The sequence below is a fragment of the Lissotriton vulgaris genome, unplaced genomic scaffold (genome assembly GCF_964263255.1).
Source record: "Lissotriton vulgaris unplaced genomic scaffold, aLisVul1.2 SCAFFOLD_506, whole genome shotgun sequence".
Lineage (NCBI taxonomy): Eukaryota > Metazoa > Chordata > Amphibia > Caudata > Salamandridae > Lissotriton > Lissotriton vulgaris.
This window is the reverse complement of record NW_028254249.1, coordinates 433,852-453,382: the sequence shown is the minus strand read 5'-3', so window position 1 is coordinate 453,382 and position 19,531 is coordinate 433,852. Positions and strand designations below refer to the sequence as shown.

General features: G+C 47.4%; 1 protein-coding gene across 1 annotated transcript in view; it reads right to left on the bottom strand.

The window, feature by feature from the left end:
• Window positions 1–15,254, bottom strand: part of LOC147659612 (alpha-tectorin-like) — a 50,941-nt gene extending 35,687 nt beyond the window's left edge. The window contains exon 1 of the mRNA XM_086951602.1: window positions 15,207–15,254. Coding sequence (XP_086807728.1) covers window positions 15,207–15,254 — 48 coding nt within the window. The remainder of the gene's footprint in view (window positions 1–15,206) is intronic.
• Window positions 15,255–19,531: the final 4,277 nt, after the last annotated feature.

Below are 19,531 nucleotides of genomic sequence, written 5' to 3'. Positions count from 1 at the left end.
ACGTTTTTATGCATGTATTTCACCTGTTTGAAAGGTTTTATGCAAGTAACGTAACAATGTTCATTTGCATATTTGAATGTTTTTATCTCCATGGGAAAATAATGTTATCCTCTGGAGAAACTTCTTCCTTTCATTAGCTTCTAAAGAACTGGGATTGTTGCTTACAGTGTCACACTGGAATTATAGTTACTTCAGGATTATTTAGTTCCAAATTTACAATAGTTCCTAGGATGGGAATGTCCCAACACAATGTTTTTGAAGTATACACTAGTGGGTGTTCCTTTTGTTTTGCATCTTTCATGTCACCATCCCCAAGTTTATGATGAGGGTGGATCCGCCATACTGACAGATTTTTTTTTAATTCTTTTAAAGTTTTCCAGTTAATTTCACAATACATTATGTTGAACAGTGTCACAATGATACAATACCCAGCCACCACAAAGCTGTTCCACCGATAAATTCCCATGCTGAATATATCAACTAAATAGCATACGATGGAGATGCACAGTCATGTCTCTATAGCACTCCAATTAAGGAATACGACACTAAACAGTAAATAACATGTAATTCACATTTGACCAGAGGTCAGGGCCCATATTTCACTCATTCATAGATGTAAAACTCACTAATTATCACAGTTTGTCATGTGTATCCTCAGCATCCTGTAGTCGGAGATAATCTTGCAACGGCCTCCAGATATCTTTGGGCTTGGAGACCAACTGCAGTAATTCAGCATAAGTGGCGTTTTGTTCTTGACAATAAATCAGGTCTGCTATCCACTCCTTAAATTTCTGGGCATGGCCCCTGCCCCATCTGCAGGCCACCCTACGTTTGGCAAGTAATTGGGAGAGAGCAACACATTTTCTATACTTTGTAGGCACCTGTGCCGTATACGCCAGCAATGCTAATAACGGATCCTGTTCCAAGACTTGACCAATCATTGTGCCCAAAGCTGCTAGGACTTGCTACCAGTATTCCTGTATAGATGGACACTCCCACGCTAAATGAAGAAATCCTGCCCCTGTTTGCTTACAACGTAGGCACCTATCATTATCTGCCATTTTGAGCCGTCATTTCTTTGCCGGTGTGTAATACACTCTATACAGATACTTGTAATGTAGAACTCGCAACCTGCAGCTAGATGACATTTGCGCAGTCTTTGCACAACAGTATGGCCATTGCTCGTCAGTAATCTCCTGTTCTAACTCTTCACCCCAGTGTAGTCAGGACTTACTCTCTATTCCTGCCCTATGTGTGCGGATGCTGTTGTACAATCTTGACACAAGATGTTTCCCATCTGGGGAGCCTAATATGTGGTGTAAGGGGAGAAGGCATGACGGTTCTTGTGGGAAATCAGGGAGAATAGACTGCGGCCCCTGTCTAAGCTGAATATATAGGAATGCATCCAAGGGCGTAGGTTGTATCCCCGACAAGAGATGGTCCAAAGAAAGAAACACTCCATCATAAAAAAGATCTCCCCAGGTGGTTACATGTGCACGCGCGCATAGGTTCTGAACGCCTTTCTCATGTAATAGCGATAACTCAGGATGATAGGACAATGGGAGCTGGGGAGAGTAAAGGAGAGGCACGTCAAGCAGAGTAGCAATCCAATGCCAGGCATCCACCGTGCCAGTGTCAGTCATAGATGGTGTTGCCCGTGTGCTGGCAGGTTCATATATCACGCCAGTTAATGGTATTGGAGCAGCAAGCCAGTCTTCTACTGCTACCTGTGGCATGTAATGAGGAGGGTAGATCCAGTAATAAGCATAGTGCGCCTGTGCACCTAAAAAATAGATTAGATTTCAAAATCCGGAACATTAAACCCCCCTTGCTCATATGGCCTCATTAGCGTCGACCAACTAAGTCTAGCTTGCCCCCCCCATAAAAGCCTAAGCAATTCAGTGCGCAGAGTTTTAAAGAAAAAACGCCCCGGATCATAAGGGGCATTGAGAAATAAATAAAGAAACTGGGGTAATACAATCATCTTAATGAGAGAAGCTCTCCCGGTGAGCGATAGAGGCAATGATATCCAACGATTGACATTGTAAATAAACCGTGTGATGGCCGTATCGTAATTGGCACGTATAGTTTTGTCTTTATCTTGGGTTACCTGTATCCCGAGATACCGTAGCTCCGAGCCACACCACTCTATCGGAAAGTCCAAGGGAAATTGCTTAACCACCAAGGTGAGAAGGAAAACCTGTGACTTCCCCCAGTTAATGCTAATGCCCGATAGCCGACCAAATTTTATAAACTTGCGTAAAATGGGGTTAATATTCTGTCTCGGATCTCTAACATAAAGGGTAATGTCATCCGCTTACAGCGAGACCAGAATTTGTCATAGACAGCATCGAAATGCCTTGTCCTGATGCAGCTGCTGCAGCCTACAAGCCAGGGGCTGCACCGCTAGGGCAAAAAGGAGTGGCGATAACGGACACCCCTGACGAGTGCCCCTAGAGATAGTGAGGGGGTGTGATAAATGGCCATTTACCGGCACTCGAGCCGTGGGGCAATGGTATAATAGCGCAATCCAGGAAAGTGAGGAAAAGTGCCCTTCTTGTCAGCATTTATTTTGTGTCAGGACTCTATTATTTTTGCATTGCCATTTCGTCTCAAACACCTCTGCACGACCCTCCTGGTCATTTCTGCTGATGTCCGATGAAACTCTAACTGTCAAGACCACCCTGCCCTTCCTGCTCTGTGTGGTTGAGCCAATTTCGAAAAAGGGAACAAAGAATTGGCCTCACCACCCTCGGACTGAACTCCTGCACACATCCACCCTGTTTTGCAAGACATGGTCACCCCACCGTCCCAGAACTTGTTTCTTTCACATATCCTGTTGTTCAAGACCTGTCTGTTCTCTCACGTACATATCCTGTTTTGCAAGACCTGTCCATAATCTTTTGTACCATCTGTTGCAGCACCGTCCTGCCTGAACGAAGAATGGTGTAACTGCATTCTGACTCGGAGGCGCCAGGCCCCCACCCAAACTGGTTTCTTAAGGTGGGAAATGTGTATATAAGGCCTGTAAGCTGCGTAGTGAAGCAGCAGCCTCCTCTGTCTTGTCTCCGACGAGCTTGGGACTCTGTTCCATAGCCCGGGCTATTTGAATAAAACGTGGTTCCTCCTGCAGACAAAGGCTCCTGTGTCTCCTTTTTCTATATAAGGAGGGTATGGAAGACTTGGGCGGTACCCTCGCCACCGAGACCCGGTAAGTGGGTAAAAACGGTTCTTCAAATGGTGCTCGAATAGGGACTCCACGAGCATGAAGGTCAGGCCTGGTGGATGTGAGGAGGTGCACCGAGAGACTCCGACGGAGGTACCCTACCCGAGGCATTCTTGCAGTCCGGTAGCCGAACGACTCGCCCGCTGTTCCTCCCCACCCAGTCTGGGCCACATGACAGCGTCCTCGCTGGAGTCCCCTAACAAAGTGATTTCTGGCACAGGACACAGCTCCACGTCTGCAGAAGAGAACTACCCCTGTCAGGTAAGGGTGGACTGATCACCCACCGAGTCTGTATGATTCTTCTGTTATTGACTTTTGCAAAAGCCAAGCCAGCGAGGTGAGTTTTTTAAACCCGCTGTTGTCTCCTATCTGTTTACAAGCATGCCGGCCAGTAGTAAGTTTACACCATGTATACTAAACATGGTCCTTCTGCTATAATGTTTTCCCCTTTTTGGACCAAGTACACTAAACGAAGTAACTCAGAATTACAATGGCCGCCTTATGGGTCTTTTGACCCGGAAGTTCTGGCAAATCTAGAGGAACAGCTATTAAAACGGAAGATTCGTCCCTCGATGTTTGAGTCTGTCAGGTTATGGACAAAGGAAATTGAGCAGAGAGCAAAGAAGGAAAAGGCACTAGAAAGGAAGCGGGAGCGGATGTCAATGGCTGACCATGCTAGGGAGGACTTACAGGTCCGAATGGAAAAATCTGTAGAGATAGCTGATAGGGAACATAGGGGGTGGGTGCAGAAGTGCTACCCGACCTTTGAAGAGAAAGGAAAAAGCTTTATGGAAGGAGGAGAAGAGGGTGATTCCCTGCTCGATACCATGTTGGAAAGTCCTCCTGCTTATGCCCCCATGTACCCTGTGCTGACACACCCTGCCCTGCATGCAGCTGAACCAGCCATGCTGCACACACCTGCTCCCACTGCCCCTCCTACTGTTCCCCCATCACACCGACCCCCCTATTTTGATGCCTATGACACTGAAGTAGTGTGGCTCACTGGTTAGAGGCGGCAGACCCGAGAGCAGAGGACGGCCCGGGACCAGGGTTCGATTCCCGGCGCAGCAGGTTTCTGGACCAGGGTCAGTGGACTCGATAATTCTCTCGCCTCGGTGCCCACTCTGATCAGCGATCACACTCGGCAACTCTGGGCATTAGCTTGCCTCATCTTCACTAACGGCCCCACCAGACCGCCGGGGATGCCTGGTCTCACCCTGGAGATACCCATTAAGGGACCATCTCTCAGGGAAGCCAGGAAGGGTTTCGCAGCGGTCGAAGCGCCTTGGGACCCTACGGGTAAGTAGTGCGCTATATAAATGCCTATACATTACATACATTACATTACATTACATTACATTACTGCACACACTGCCCCTGCCTCGCCACGGGAATGACAACAAGTCACCATCTGTCCAATCCCTGCAGCTTTACCCCTGCCCGCCCCTTCCCTTCTTCCCCGTGGTCTATGGTTAAACAGGATTTATATAGATTATTGAATACCCCCCCACTGGCTTCCTTGCGCTCTGCAGTCAGCTTTTCGTCCCTTTGAGAAGATGACCTGCAAAAGCAACAGTGTGAATGTTGGATAAATAGCGGGAATATTTATCCATTTAAAGATATATGGTCCACCTTTTCCCAATGGACGATTATGGAACAGACCACCTTGGCTGAATACATGTGTACCTAGGTTATGCAGAGATTCAAGAATTCATTTATGCAGATACCCGCCGGATTAGTGGACATCAGGTCACAAATTAAAAGAGGCGATGTGCAGGGAGAGGGGATGTTAGGCGCTATGTCTGCTTCGATAGCTTACCGTGAACTGACCGCCTTCCCCAAACCCCCTCTAGAGACAGCTATGCCAATGGAGAGGCAGCCCCTGTCTTTGTTAATGCTTTCACTGATGTCCAAAATAATGGCCGAGGGCCTGTTGAAGCCCACTGGCGTAGGCTATGGGTTCATGTCCCTTGGAAAAGGTCAGAGGTAATGCAGTTAAAAGGGCAGTTACCAGATCCTCGATAAAATCCGGCTACCTTTTACAAAGAATTAGGTCAGATAATATCTGCTGGTACACTTATTCTTGAAAACATCGACTTGCTCTTTGGTACGGTCGTTCCTACTGAAATTTGGGATTAAATTCGACATACTGACCATTGAGCAGAGCTGGGAGGTAAATGGGCTAATCTGGAAGCTATGGAAGACGCAAGGGCAGGAGGGATTGGTGTCATGCTTCATTATCGGGTCACCCCGACCCCTACAAGTCGGGGTGGGCTCGACCACAGTGTTGGAAAGCTCTTCTGATATGTACGAGAAGAGGGAGCTCTAAAATAAAACACCTCAGATAGATCCCCGGTATCCCTTTATTATGGGGGTCTGTCTGGGTTGTTAAAATATTATAAAATATATACAAGTGGGTCTTATCAGGATATTATGGTCCTAAGACCCATGTCCGGGACTTTCTTCAGGGCTAGCAAGCCCCCTATGTGAGGGAGAAAAGGAGGGGATTCCCTATCCTAACAGTGTTATGAGGGCAGAGTAGCCAAGGACCGGAACCCACTTAGGTTGTAATGCGGGGTGAGACCTTCAATCGAAGACTACCCATGTATTCATCTGGTCCTGTGTGAAGAAAGCCAACTTCCCTAATTGGATGGAGCCTGGCAGTTGACACACACTGCATTTTACACTAATGAGGAGTAGCTACTCTGCCCTCATAACACTGTTAGGATAAGGAATCCCCTCCTTTTCTCCCTTACATAGGGGGTTGCTAGCCCTGAAGAAAGTCCCGGACCTTTATGGCCACTGTGGACTGAAACATGTCGGCACCAGGGTCTTAGGACCATAATATCCTGATAAGACCCACTTGTATATATTTTATAATATTTTAACAACCCAGATAGACCCCAAAAATAAAGGGATACCGAGGATCTATCTGAGGTGTTTTATTTTAGAGCCCCCTCTCCTCGTACATATCAGAAAAGCTTTCCAACACTGTGGTCGAGCCCACCCCGACTTGTAGGGGTCGGGGTGACCCGAAGATGAAGCATGACATCATTAGGGTGTGTGAGGGTAATATAAACAAACTAGTTTCTTCCCCCACATTCATGGTTGGGTTAGACACAACCTTACACTAGGCAGTCCCCCCTACCTCCCCAGTTCTCTACCTCGGGTACAGTTTTAATTCTCACTCAACTGACCATTACGCGGTCAATTGGAGTATTCTTTCGTGTTTTGCATGTAAAGAGGCTACCCTCTGTTTATTACACCACCTTGCCCTCCATAACTTCAAGGTCTCTTTAAAAAAAGCTTCAATTTTGTCAAGAGAAGGTGACCTATTTAGGTAATCATCTCTCGAAGGAGGGAAGGCAGCTCACCGCTGATCGTGTAGCCGTTATCAATGCTATGGCAGCCCCACAGACACAAAAGCAGGTGCGAGCCTTCATAGGTCTAACTTCATACTGCAGACAGTGGATTTCCAATTTTTCGGCCATGGTCAAACCTCTTCTTGCCCTCACCAATAAAATACATATCAGACAGTTCCTTTTATTGGACTAGAGAGCATACGCAGGCCTTCCAGGATTTAAAAAGAGCTCTGTGTACTGCTCCAGTCCTCTGTACTCCTGATTATAACAAACAATTTTTTCTTTTAGTAGATGAGACAGACGGCTGTGCATGCGCTGTCTTGACCCAGATATTCAGAGGTCACCATCGGCCATGTACCTATTTTTCAGCCACCTTAGATCCTGTTGTGAGGGCTCTCCCAGGATGCCTACGGGCGACAGCTGCGGCCACACTCATGGTCCGTCAGAGTGCAGGGATCATCATGAACTCCCTCTTGACTCTGATGGTTCCCCATTCTGTGGATACCCTCCTTAATAACATCAAGACACAATACCTCACTAGCGCACGGCTCACAGGATATGAATTGACACTCTTTTCCAGCCACATTAACATCCAGAGATGCACTGTACTGAATCCCGCCACCTTACTAACACTGGATACTCAGGATGCCTGTTTAGATCCACATGACTGTATATTGAGGACAGAGGAGGAGACAAAGAGGGGGTTGACTTACAGGATACCCTGATAGCAGACCCAGAAGGTAGACTGTATGTGGACGGATCATGTCTCAGAGGGCCAGATAGTAACACATCAGCCACCTACGTGGTGGACAGAGCATTTAAGGGTAAAGGAAATAGATGGTTGTTGGGCCCGTGTCACTATGGAGAGACAATGGATATTGTCTGACAGTCATGTGCTACCGGTAGTAACGATGGCCCATGGCCCTGCTCACATTAACGCGAAAGGAATATGTAAGTTGCTGGAACCCACCTGTTATAACTCAAAGATACCAGCATAGGCTGAGAGGATGGTTAAAACACGCATGGTTTGCCTTATGTACAACCCGGGAAAAGGTACAGTGACCCCTGGAGGAGGATTCTCCCCTCCTACCGTTCCTTTTGAAGCCCTCAAGATGGATTATATCCAGATGGACAGATGTAACAATTTAAAAATACATCCTGGTGGTGGCACGTACCTTGAGCCGATGTGTGGAGGCCTACCCTGTCAAAGACTGCACCACTATCACTACCACCAAAGTACTATTGAAAGAATACTTCCCACAATTTGGTTTGCCCCTTTTGGTCTGGAGTGACAACGGGACACACTTCACGGCTCAAATAATGGAGTATGTCTGTTCAGCACTGGGTATGAAACATAAAATTCATGCAGCTAACCACCCCCAGTCAGCAGGTCTAGTGGTGGTGTACAATGGCATCCTAAAGGCTAAAATGGCCAAGATTGTAGCCAAGTCAGGTGTCACTTGGGTTGATGCTCTGCCCCTGACTCTGCTGTCTGTCAGGACAACGGCCCATACCAGGATAGGACGGTCTCCCCATGAAATTGTGTTCGGGAGGCATGCCAATGTGTGGGGTGTTCCACAGCGCCAGAAAAAGTCTGATGTTGAATACTCTGTGTTGACTGATTATCTGGACAGTTTGACTAACACCTTTCGTACTCTTTACCAAGTGGTGCATGAGGCCATACCTGATAAATGCAAGGGCCCAGGACACGTTATCCAACCTGGCGACTGGGTTCTGATTCGTAACTTTCAATGTACTAAGAGCCTCAAGCCCAGCTGGACACAGCCCCGTCAGGTGTTACTGGCCACCCGCACTGCCGTGAAAGTTGAAGGTTGGAAGAACTGGATTCACACGACACACTGCAGACGAGTGCCTCTGCCGTTCCCCTATGATCAGTGGGTGAGAGAAGGACTAGGAGACTCAGAGACAGAAATAGTCCCGACGTTTTTTCCATTCAGCGATGCAAGAATACATTTCACATCTACGGAAGCAGAGAGTGACCGAATACTAAAGGGAAAGGTAGAACCCTCCCCTCACTCTGCTCACCATCAGGAACAATTATTCCCTCACCATACTGATCCTACTTCTACCTGATATAAACCCCTCCCACTTGTTGCTAGCACACTCTCTGTATGACCTTGTATGTATTTGAAACCAGCATTCTGTACCTTGTACCACCTTCATTTGAGCCCCTGTGTGAGTTTAAAAGGACCAAGCTCCTTCCAGTCAGTGTGCTACCTCATACTCTACCGAAGGGTGTTGTGTGAATGTAGTTACACCTCATGAGGTTTAATAAACTCTGTCTTTTCTATTCCAGTTTCTGTGCCAACTTCTTGCTGATGGTCTAAGTACTCTGTGTAGAGAAGGGCGAATCCCTTGCACTGGTAGGCCTGGCTGAGGCTTGCTACTACAAATTGGCACTTCCAACGTGGGGCTCGTTTGTGACTCGGATGCCCGAAGGAGTGGTCGAGACGAAGGATTGGAATCTCGCTTTGGAAGTGATCACTGCCGGAGGAGACCTGAGTCTTGGCAGCCACAGCATTTTCCCTTTCTTTCTGATGTGACCATCCAGGAGGCTCCGGTCCTCGACTGAGATCTTATCTGTTGATTCGCCATGCAATGACCAATTGGTCGATTTGAGAACTTGGCAGTAGGAATCTGGACACCATTTGATTGGTAAGAGCCGTTCTGCGGCACTTGCTGTTGGGTTTGATGCCTTTGATTGGTAAGGTATTTTAGTGACACTTACTGCGGCTTTGTTTATGAAATGGCCAATATTGCATCTAGTTTGATAAATATGTATATATGTTTTGCAATATATATAGGCAGGTAATGAGGAGATTTTTCTCTATTTAAAATTGTTTGAACAGCGCAACGTACGAAGAGTAGGTTAAGCTCTACTTTTGATTATAATACTGCATATTTTGCACTATTTTTGGCATGCCTGATTCCAGCACACTTCGTAGGATGTGTTGCTTTTGTAGCAGTACCTTTTTTAAACTCGACGAAGCACAACCAGCCTCCCCGGAGGGGACGCCTAATAGGGACATGTATATTAAGTATGGTATTTCGTCCATAATGTACAGCACGTTATGGAACAAATATACCCGAAAGGATCCTGAGTTTCGTTGGCCTATGCATGGGTCATTTGATTTGCGAAAGATTCAGTATGTGGTGTAACGGATGTTTAAGTGAAAGGCTAGGCAAGACATGTTTGATTGTGTGCGAATGTGGGAGAAAGAAGTGCGTGAACGAATGAAGCCAGAGCAGGCCTTGATTGAAAAAGAACGTAAGAGTGTGTATGCGAAAGCATTAGAAATGAAAAATAAAGAAATTAAAGAAAGGGAAGATAGGGAGTGTCAGTTACAGGTAAATGGCAATACGCTATTCGTAGGCCTCTTTATCCTATTCTTAATAAACCCCAAGATGATTCTCTCTTATTAGATCGTTGTCCACCTCCGTATACTCTACCCTCTGCTCCTGATGAGTCAGATGAGGCCTCTCCTGCAGAGCAGGATAAAGCCTGAGACACTCGCTCGATGTTAACTACCGAATGTTCCGCTGAGATTAGATCTGCAGCGCGCAAAGCCGATCATAGTACTTACACTGCTTCTGAACTTCTAGATACTATTCAGAATTGGTTGGAAAAGGAACAAAAATATTTTACCGAGATATTTGCTGCAGAGTTTGTTGACTGATCTAGGAAACATTTGGCGGTAGTAGAGCCTGATGATATAGCAGCTGATTACGCAATTAAGTGAAGGTTATTTTGTCTTCTCCCAGGTGGCTGACACGATCATACGCTTGGTTAAACTACGCGATGAAGCAGTCCGTTTGCGAGAGGAGAAAAAGGCAGCAGACGCAGCTGCACAAACATCCCGAATCAACATGGCAAGAGCTCCGACACCCGAAACAGATAAGAATGTTATGAATGTGAAACCCATGGGGGAAGCTGTGCCTTTATATGTTCCTCCTAATGGAGAATGTACAAGTGATGATAAGACTTCTACCGACGCGAAAGGGTACTTTATTTATAATTGGGTTTACACTCCTTGGAATAGAGCAGATGTTATGGCTCCTAAAAATGCATTGCCTGATCCGCGAAAGAATCCGACAGCCTTTGAAGAAATTGAGGGTGCCACTAGCTCTTGTACTGTGACTTTGTCTGATATTGATTTGTTTTTTGGATTAATATTACCGCCTGATATGTGGAGAACTGTGCGCAAAGTTGATGATAATACGGCATTTGGTGCATCGTGGAAAGATTTAGAACAATTAGATGAAGATAGAAAACCTGCACAGAAACCGTGTCAGTTAATTTTGGATCTTCCGGTATCTATATTGGTTAAATTAAAGACGATTATTCCCCCTAAAAAGATAGATTGGTTGATGTTAGCGTCTTGTAAGCAACAGATAGATGAGTCAGTTTCAGACTTATTCACACGCTTTGAAGAAGCATTCCACGATTTTAGTGGCCAGTCATTGACAGATGACACGGGTAGGCATCTGTTTGTCGATAAATATGTTGCAAACCTTTTGCCAGAAATAGCTAGTCGCCTGAAGGCGAGTGAAAGTTCATGGACTACCTCCTCTCCGGTTTCTCTCTTAACTATGGCTCAGTACTATGAACAACAAGAATTAGAAGCAAAAAGTAAGGAGGATAAAACATCTAAAGAGTTAAAAACAAAGGTTATGATGGCTCAGGCTTATGGCCCCCCTTCTAGAGGTAATAATAGAGGTAGACGTGGATTTCATGGTTCGTCCTTTCCTCCCTATACTCGTGCAAATTTGTCTATTGATCAGTGTGCACATTGCAAGCAATTTGGTCATTGGATTTCTGACTGTCCTGTACTGCGTGCTCAGCAGGGTTCACGTGGCCGGGGACCAATGAGAAATCGTTCAGGATATTCAGGACCTAGAGGAAGCACAAATGATCGTGCTAGGTTTGTTGCTAATACACGTGGACAAGAGGGGTCTAATACTTTTGACAGAGGGAACCAATATCAAATGTCTGACTATGAGCCGTCTGAGTTGAAAGATTCTGCCCATGCATAGGATTGCCTAGCATGGGGTAAGGAATCATTTGAAGTTCCAGTAGATCAGAGGGGTCCCTATGTTACAGAACATGTTTTGGGTTCTATTGATCAGTTTCTGGTTGATACAGGAGCTACTCGTAGCGCCTTGTCTAAACACTTGATTCCTAGGGCTGCCCTGTCTGCCTTAACTATTACATCAATAGGTCCACTGTCACAGCCACTTGCACTCCATGTTGATAAGTTTATTGCTCTATGTCCGTGTTTGCTTTCTCCAAACACACCAGACAATATTGTGGGACTTGACATGCTCAAATATTTCAGGGCTATGATACGATGTTCTCCGGAAGGAGTACAGGTTATTTTAAATGACAACTACCCCATGATTGAGAGATCCTGTATTGTTAAAGATGACATTGCACTAGCTTCACTCCCTAGTACTTTGTGGGCTACTTCAGACACTGATGTAGGAAAAATGGTTATTCCACCAGTACACATTAGTGTTAAGGAGGGTGCTTTACTGCCGAGATTGCCTCAGTATACCATTTCTCGAGAAGGAGAAGAAGCACACATACGTATTGTACAGGATTTGATTAAGGTAGGGGTGGTGGAAGAAGTTCCTTATAATGTTTGCAATAGTCCAATTCTTCCCATTTGAAAAAAGATGCTGACACTAGGATTTATAGATTTATCATCGATTTGAGAGAAGTCAACAAGATTGTATTTCCACAGTACCCTGTAGTATCTGACATAAAAACATTGCTTACCTTGGACCCCCTAACAGCAACTACATTTTCAGTAGTAGATTTGAAGAACGCTTTCTTCTCGATTACTATTCATCCTGATAGCCGATATTTGTTCGGTTTCACTTTGAATAACAGATCATACAGATTTTGTAGAGTTCCTCAAGGGTACACTGAGAGTCCGAGTATTTATAGTCAAGCCTTAAAACGACAACTCGATTCCTTTACTTTGTCTGAAGGAGTGGCTCTCATACAATATGTCGATGACACCTTGTTGGCAGCTGATACACCTGAGCAGTGTGAAAAATGTACTTTGTCCTTACTTTCTTTTCTTGCTACACACCACCATAAAGTATCACGGAAGAAATTGCAATATTGTAGACCGAAGGTAACCTATTTAGGTCATCTTCTGTCTAAGGAGGAACGTGCACTGACACAAGATCACATTCAAGCAATTTTAGACACCCCAGTACCCTCCACCCAGAAACCTGTCCGTGCTTTTATTGGTTGACTTCGTTTTGTAGGCAATGGATATTGGGTTTTTCACACATTGTTAAACCTTTGCTAGCACTTTTGACTAAGAACACTCCAATTCCTCTTCCTTGGACAAATGAATGTCAAAATGCTTTTCGCCAGTTAAGACAAGCTCTTTGATCTGCACCAGTGTTAGGCACACCTGATTGCACGAAGGCCTTTGCGCGATATATGTCCACGAGAAAGATGGATGTGCATTGTCAGTTTTAGTACAGACACACGGAGACAAGCAGCGTCCCTGTGCATATTTCTCTGCAGTTCTTGATCCTGTTGCTCGTGTGTTGCCTGGATGTTTCCGTTCAGTTGCAGTGACAGCTGTGTCCATACGTCAGAGTGAAGGGATAGTTTTGTCACACAAATTGTTGGTGCTAGTACCCCATGCAGTAGATGCCCTTTTGAATCAGACCAAGACACAGCATTTAACTAGTGCTCGCTTGACAGGATACGAACTGACACTGTTAGCACCTCATATTACCTTGAAGAGGTGCGCGACACTGAATCCAGCCACTTTGTTGCCATATCCTGAGACTCAGTCTCAATCAAAGGAGCCTCGCAATTGTATATTCCTTACTGAGGAACAGACAAAGGGTCGCATCAATTTGCAAGATACGCCCCTTCCAGATGTAGATGGGGAGCTGTGGGTTGATGGATCCTGTTTGAAGTTGCCAGATGGCAAAATGTCACCCGCATATGCAATCACCACACTCGAGACAGTAGTGGAAACAGCTCGCATACCACAGAAGTCGGCTCAAGCAGCTGAACTAATAGCTTTGACACGAGCGTGTGAGCTTAGTACTGACTTATGTGTGAACATTTACACGGATAGCCGATCTGCTTTTGGAGTGGTTCAAGATTTTGGCCTACTCTGGAAGGAAAGAGGCTTTCTTACATCCCACTGGATGCAGATAATGCATGGAAAATTAGTATATAATCTTTTGACTGCACTTACATATCCGAAGAAAGTTGCCATTATAAAGTGTAGCGCACACAAGAATATCATTGACAAAATAGGACAAGGCAATGCTTTCGCAGATCGCGTAGCTCGTGAAACTACAATGCAGCGAAGCACTACATCTATGTATGTAGTAAAATCACAAGCTGAGCGTTGGCATAATGCTAGAGAGGAAGTATTGGATATACAGCAATCTGCCTCTGTGGAAGAACTTGAGCAATGGTGTAAAGAAGGAATGCTAGATGATGAGGGCTGTTGGCGTAACAAAGAAATGAATACATGGAAATTGCCTGCAGCCTATTTACAACCTATGGTTTGAATGGCACATGGGCTGGAACATGTTGGAGCTCTAACAATAACTAAATTGCTTACACAATTCTGGGAGCATCCTGAAATTGTCAGCACAGCTAAAAGAATAGTACAGTCCTGTTGATCTGTTGGCAGTATAATCCTGGAAAAGGGACACAAACTCCTACAGGAGGGTTTGCTACACCAACCGCACCTTTTAAAGTTTTGCAGATGGATTACATCCAACTTTAACGCTGCAATAATCTAAAATACATCCTAGTGGTGGTATGGGCCTTCAGTAAATGGAAAGAGGCATACCCTACAAAGGATAATACTGCTCTTACCACAACAAAGGTGTTTCTGAAGGAATTTTTCCCTAGGTACAGTGTTTGTAAAATTTTGTGGAGTGACAACGGACCTCATTTTATTGGGCAAGTTGTTAAGTATGCTCTGAAAGGGTTAGGGATCATACAGAAATTCCATATAGTCTTCCACCCGCAATCAGCAGGATTGGTGGAAAGGTATAACACTAATTTAAAATTTAAGCTGGCAAAAATACTGGCTTCCACGTCCCTAAAGTGGCCAGATGCTCTACCTTTGGCACTGTTAACCATAAGATCGGTGCCACACTCACGATCAGGTCTTACACAGTATGAGGTGGTATTTGGAAGACCGATGAACATTTGGGGAGTTCCTAAGCCACGCCTCATACATGATGTACCTTGTGTTCTGTTGAATGATTATTTGGCACAGTTAATCGACAATTTGACCTCTATTCATCAACAGGTTCGAGAAGCTCTTCCTGACAGATCTACAGGTGAGGCCCATGAACTCCGACCTGGTGACATTGTGATGGTCAAGGTCTTCGACAGATCAACAGCTAGGAGCTGAGGTGGCGGGGTCCGGAACAGGTGCTGTTGGCTACAAGAACAGTAGTTCGAGTGACGAACAAAAAGAACTGGCTGCACAGCACGCATTGTAGACGCGAGTCGCCTGCCTTGGTGGAACCTGCTGCGCTGACCGACCATCGAGAAATTCTGGGGATGGAGAAAGGTCAAGCTATCTCACCTGACGAATCTGTGGAAGTATTTCCGGACCACACGATTCCTGTAGCATCGCGATACAACTTGAGACCGAGGAAAGAATCTGAAGTGTTGAACAAGACTGGTTGAGCTACCGCCCTGGGTTTGTGAAACGAGAGCCAATGTGGCAAGGGGGGAATCAGCCTTGCATTAGTGTAGTGGCACCCGTCTTGGCCCGTGGTGAAGAAATCAACGGCTACCCAGGGAGAAGAGCTCCAACGATTGTTTTCAACAGGTTCTTAGAAAGATCGATCATGGCTGTTATTGAAAGTAATAACAATAGAATCATTTGTGCTGTAGGGTTTGTTGTTGTCCTGGTGGTTATGGTGATAATCACTTGGTACGTTGAGAAAGCAGTTCCTGCTCAACAGCTTTTTGTTGCCACTACTCCAGCTCCACTGGAGCACCATTACTATACCCTTCCCTATCATGAGCAGAAACATCGACAATCCTACCTGAATAACACATTCATCATAGATGGCCGTGGGGACAGAGGTATGACATCGAGCTCCGGGGTTACGGGAATACTATTCTCATACTATCCCCAGGACTCCCCTCGTCCCCCCGCAAAACCTCGACCAACAACACTTGCCAGTTCTTAAGCTGCGAATTGGTATCCTCGGAACTACGCTCTGGACCCTCCGCCGACTCCGTTGATCCCCGCCTCAGGAGTAGGGATTGTCCTGCCGGCTGACTCCGCAGCAGTAAGTCCGATCCCGCAGCGCATCTGAAGACATCAACCTCCTCGTCCGTGCAAACCGCCTCGGGACTCCAACAGAGGGGAAGGGTGTTTCTCTGACACGGGATTCCAACAATCAAGAATCAAGAGACCCACTGCTATGCTGCCCAACCCAAAATGGCGGCTTTCCACCCCAGTGAAGCCTGACTCCATAACTGTTAGTCGAACCTGCCGTTACTACTCCAGCCATTCTGGACACGCAAACCGCCCGGGACCCATCCACAGTCCCCATAGCGTGAAGTGCCAATCCGCCGACCCGGGAACACAACAGGGAGAGTCAAGGGACCCGCTGCTGTGCTGCCCGACTCAAAATGGTGGCCCACCACCCCAGTTAAACCTCCTTTTCCCTCCGGAGCTCAACTGCCCTAACACACAGCGCCTTCCCGACACCGGAAAGAAATCTCCTCCATCTGTCACCGGAAAACAAACTCCGGCACCCGATGCCTGCCTAAAGTGTCTATCTGCAGTGGAACCCGCGATACCGGCATCCAGCAATGGGAGGCACGCGGCTCGTGAGTGCGATGCCTGATCCAAAAATGGCGGCCTCCGCCGTCCACTAAACTCCCCATTCGCCTGCAACAAGCCCGCTGGAGCCCTCGCCACCCGCTCACTGTCCTTTCAACGCCTGCTTAACTCACAGAAACCCTGAAGCTCCGTACAGCAGCTCCAAGCACTCCAACCACAGATATCTCTCTGCTTGTCTCCAAAATGGCGACGCCCTGTTCCCATTAACCCCTGGAGCGCCGAAGAACTAATTGAAGCCCCCCTCCGGACGTTTACCTTTTTGCCATGGTGTGCTCATCCATCCGCCTACCACCCACAGCACCCTATCAGATCCTGGCAGCCCTGATGCCCACCAGGCAATGATCGTCAACAGGCTGCAATCACGGTGGATTTAGCTCCTGACGAACATTGGCAGCACCCTAATCGCACCAACCAACAAGCTATTTCAGCATTTCTGTGAGTACCAGATCTAACCCCCTCCTGGTGTGCAGTCTCCCCCCATACCCTCTACAGGGGTTCATAACAACCCCCCAAGCCCTCCCAAAACGACATACAACAACAGGGAATCAACGGCAGAGCTCCCATTTCTCCCATATAGCAACCATGCCCTAGCCTCCTAACAGAATTGACAGTCCCATCAACACCCACACAGGCAAAGCTGAACTCGAAAGAGCTACCTCCCCTATCGGTCACAATGCCTTCTATCACTCCAACCACCCTCCGCTCTCCCACCCTTAACCTCCTCAAACCCCATGGCTCGAACTCCTTCGCCATAAGCTTTCCCCCTAGCATCTCCCCCAAAGCAAGAAGAAACTTAAAACACAAACTGATCAAACAACACCCAGAAACACTCTTTGCGGACATCAACTCAGACAAGCTCTCCCCCTACTGGGATCACCCCACCCATCCTCCCCCCCTAGGAAACCGACTCAGCGTCTAGCTCTGCTAGAAAGCCAACTAGAAACTGTAATCCTGGGCCTCCAAAATATGCTTCTAAACCTTAATACGCTTAGAGAGCCCAACCCGCGCTCGCTCCCATCCCAGACTCTCCCCAGCTCTAATCACCAAAGACCCGCTAAAGTGCAGGGGTACAATCGGATCACAACGCCTCTCTCCAATCAGACTCAGAGACCCAAAAGATCGAGTCCGGCAATGTCCACGTGCTAAGCGATGGAGCTTGCCTCCTCATATGCCACTGCCTCCTCTCCCTCCCCCAAAGCCAAGATCCAAGTCATCACAGGATTTACAAGAGCCCACTCCCTTCCCAAAGACCCAAGAACCCCACCCTTCCTCACGATCATCTCCAGGGCCCCCTTAATGAAGGAAATCAATAATGGGCCACCTTCTACCAGATGCATGCTCATAAACAGCCGATCAGCTACCAAATATGCAACTGAGCTCGCAGAAACTATCCTTTCCCACAATATTGACATCACCTTCATCACCGAATCTTGGCTCAATGAGTACTCCTCTCCATTCATGGACCTACTGGTACCCCCAGGCTTTGCGATCATCAATAATGACAGAAAAGATCAGCGGGGTGGTGGTGTAGCTATCATACACAAGACCAGCATCTCTGTGAACGAAACAGACACCTTCAACTACAACACCTTTGAATATCTTATCGCCACCATCAAGACAAGAGAGAACAAACCATTACTCTGCCACCTCCTTTACCACCCACCTGGCCACACTGCCGCATTCGGTGAAGATCTGTCCGACCTGATAGTCTACTCCTCACTTCGCGACAACACCAACTTAATTTTAGGTGACCTCAACCTACACTGGAACAACAAAAACAACCCGCTGATCCAAACCTTGAATGAGCTTCTACATAACAACAACCTCACCCAACACTGCAGAGAGGAAACACACAAAGGAGGATCAATCCTTGATGCCATTATTGCCCAGCCTGACATAGTCACGATCGACCACATCCTGCCCGTCGACTGATCCGACCACCACATCATCCTATTCAATATCAACCAACGGCTCCTAGGCCAACCCCCCAAGCAGGATCCCCCTCAATGGGTGAGAAATGTATCTCAGATCCCACTGGCAGACCTGGAAGTCAGAATAAGCTCTCTCCTTCCCATTCCCAAAGAGGACCTTACCAGTGTGGCTCAATGGTTAGAGCGGCAGACCCTGATGCAGAGTTCTAGCCCGGGACCAGGGTTCAATTCCCCGCTTCGGCGGGTATTGGGCTAAAAAATTCGACGGACCTGATAATTCTCACCTCGGTGCCTATTCCAATCATGGAGTCCCACTCTGCAACTCTGGGCAATAGCTTGCTTAATCTCCACAACGGCCCCCACAACGCTAAGGATGCCTGTCCTCGGGGCGCTAGAGGGCGCACAAGCGGAATGGCTGCCTAGGCGTGTAGCTCCTGCTCCTTGGTTAATTATCCTACGTATATCCTTTGCCACAGGGTGCTAAATCGCTGGAATTCCCCCTAGACTGGTGCAGGACGTTACTAACCACACTCGTCCCAAGTCTGGTATTGCTGAGAGGTCCGAGGCCGGAGATATTGGCATTTGAAATCTCGCCGGTGATCGCTCTGGAACCAGCGAGCTGTGAGGGCCGGCTGCAGCCACCTATGCAACGTCGGGGACGACCACGGGGAGGTGGGCCACGGATTCGGGCGGCCACCCAGGGTCGGAGTAGACGCTACAGAGAGGCTCGGAGCGGGGGTGAGTGACCGTCGCCTTCCCCCGCGCGGCCCCCCCCCCTGCCGCTGCTGATCCCTGCTACTGGGGGCCGTAGGGGAGCCGACTACTGCGCATTGGGGAGCATCGTGGGACGGCCTGATCCCCCGAGCGAGCAGAGAGGGCCCCGTCCGGCGGATACTTTCAGTGGAGAGGCGCGGACCCTAGAGTGGCCTGGATTGTAATCGGGGGTCGCGCCTGGGCCCCGTAACGGAGGGGGCCGCTACATCTGACTGTGCCCCGGCGGCCACCCGGAGTCCTGCTTGGTAGCGGGGGCACCCCTGCTTACCTACACATTCCCGAGGCTCATCGCGAGCGACGTGGTGTCCCCTAGGATGCTTTGACCTGGCGCTTGCCCCTGAT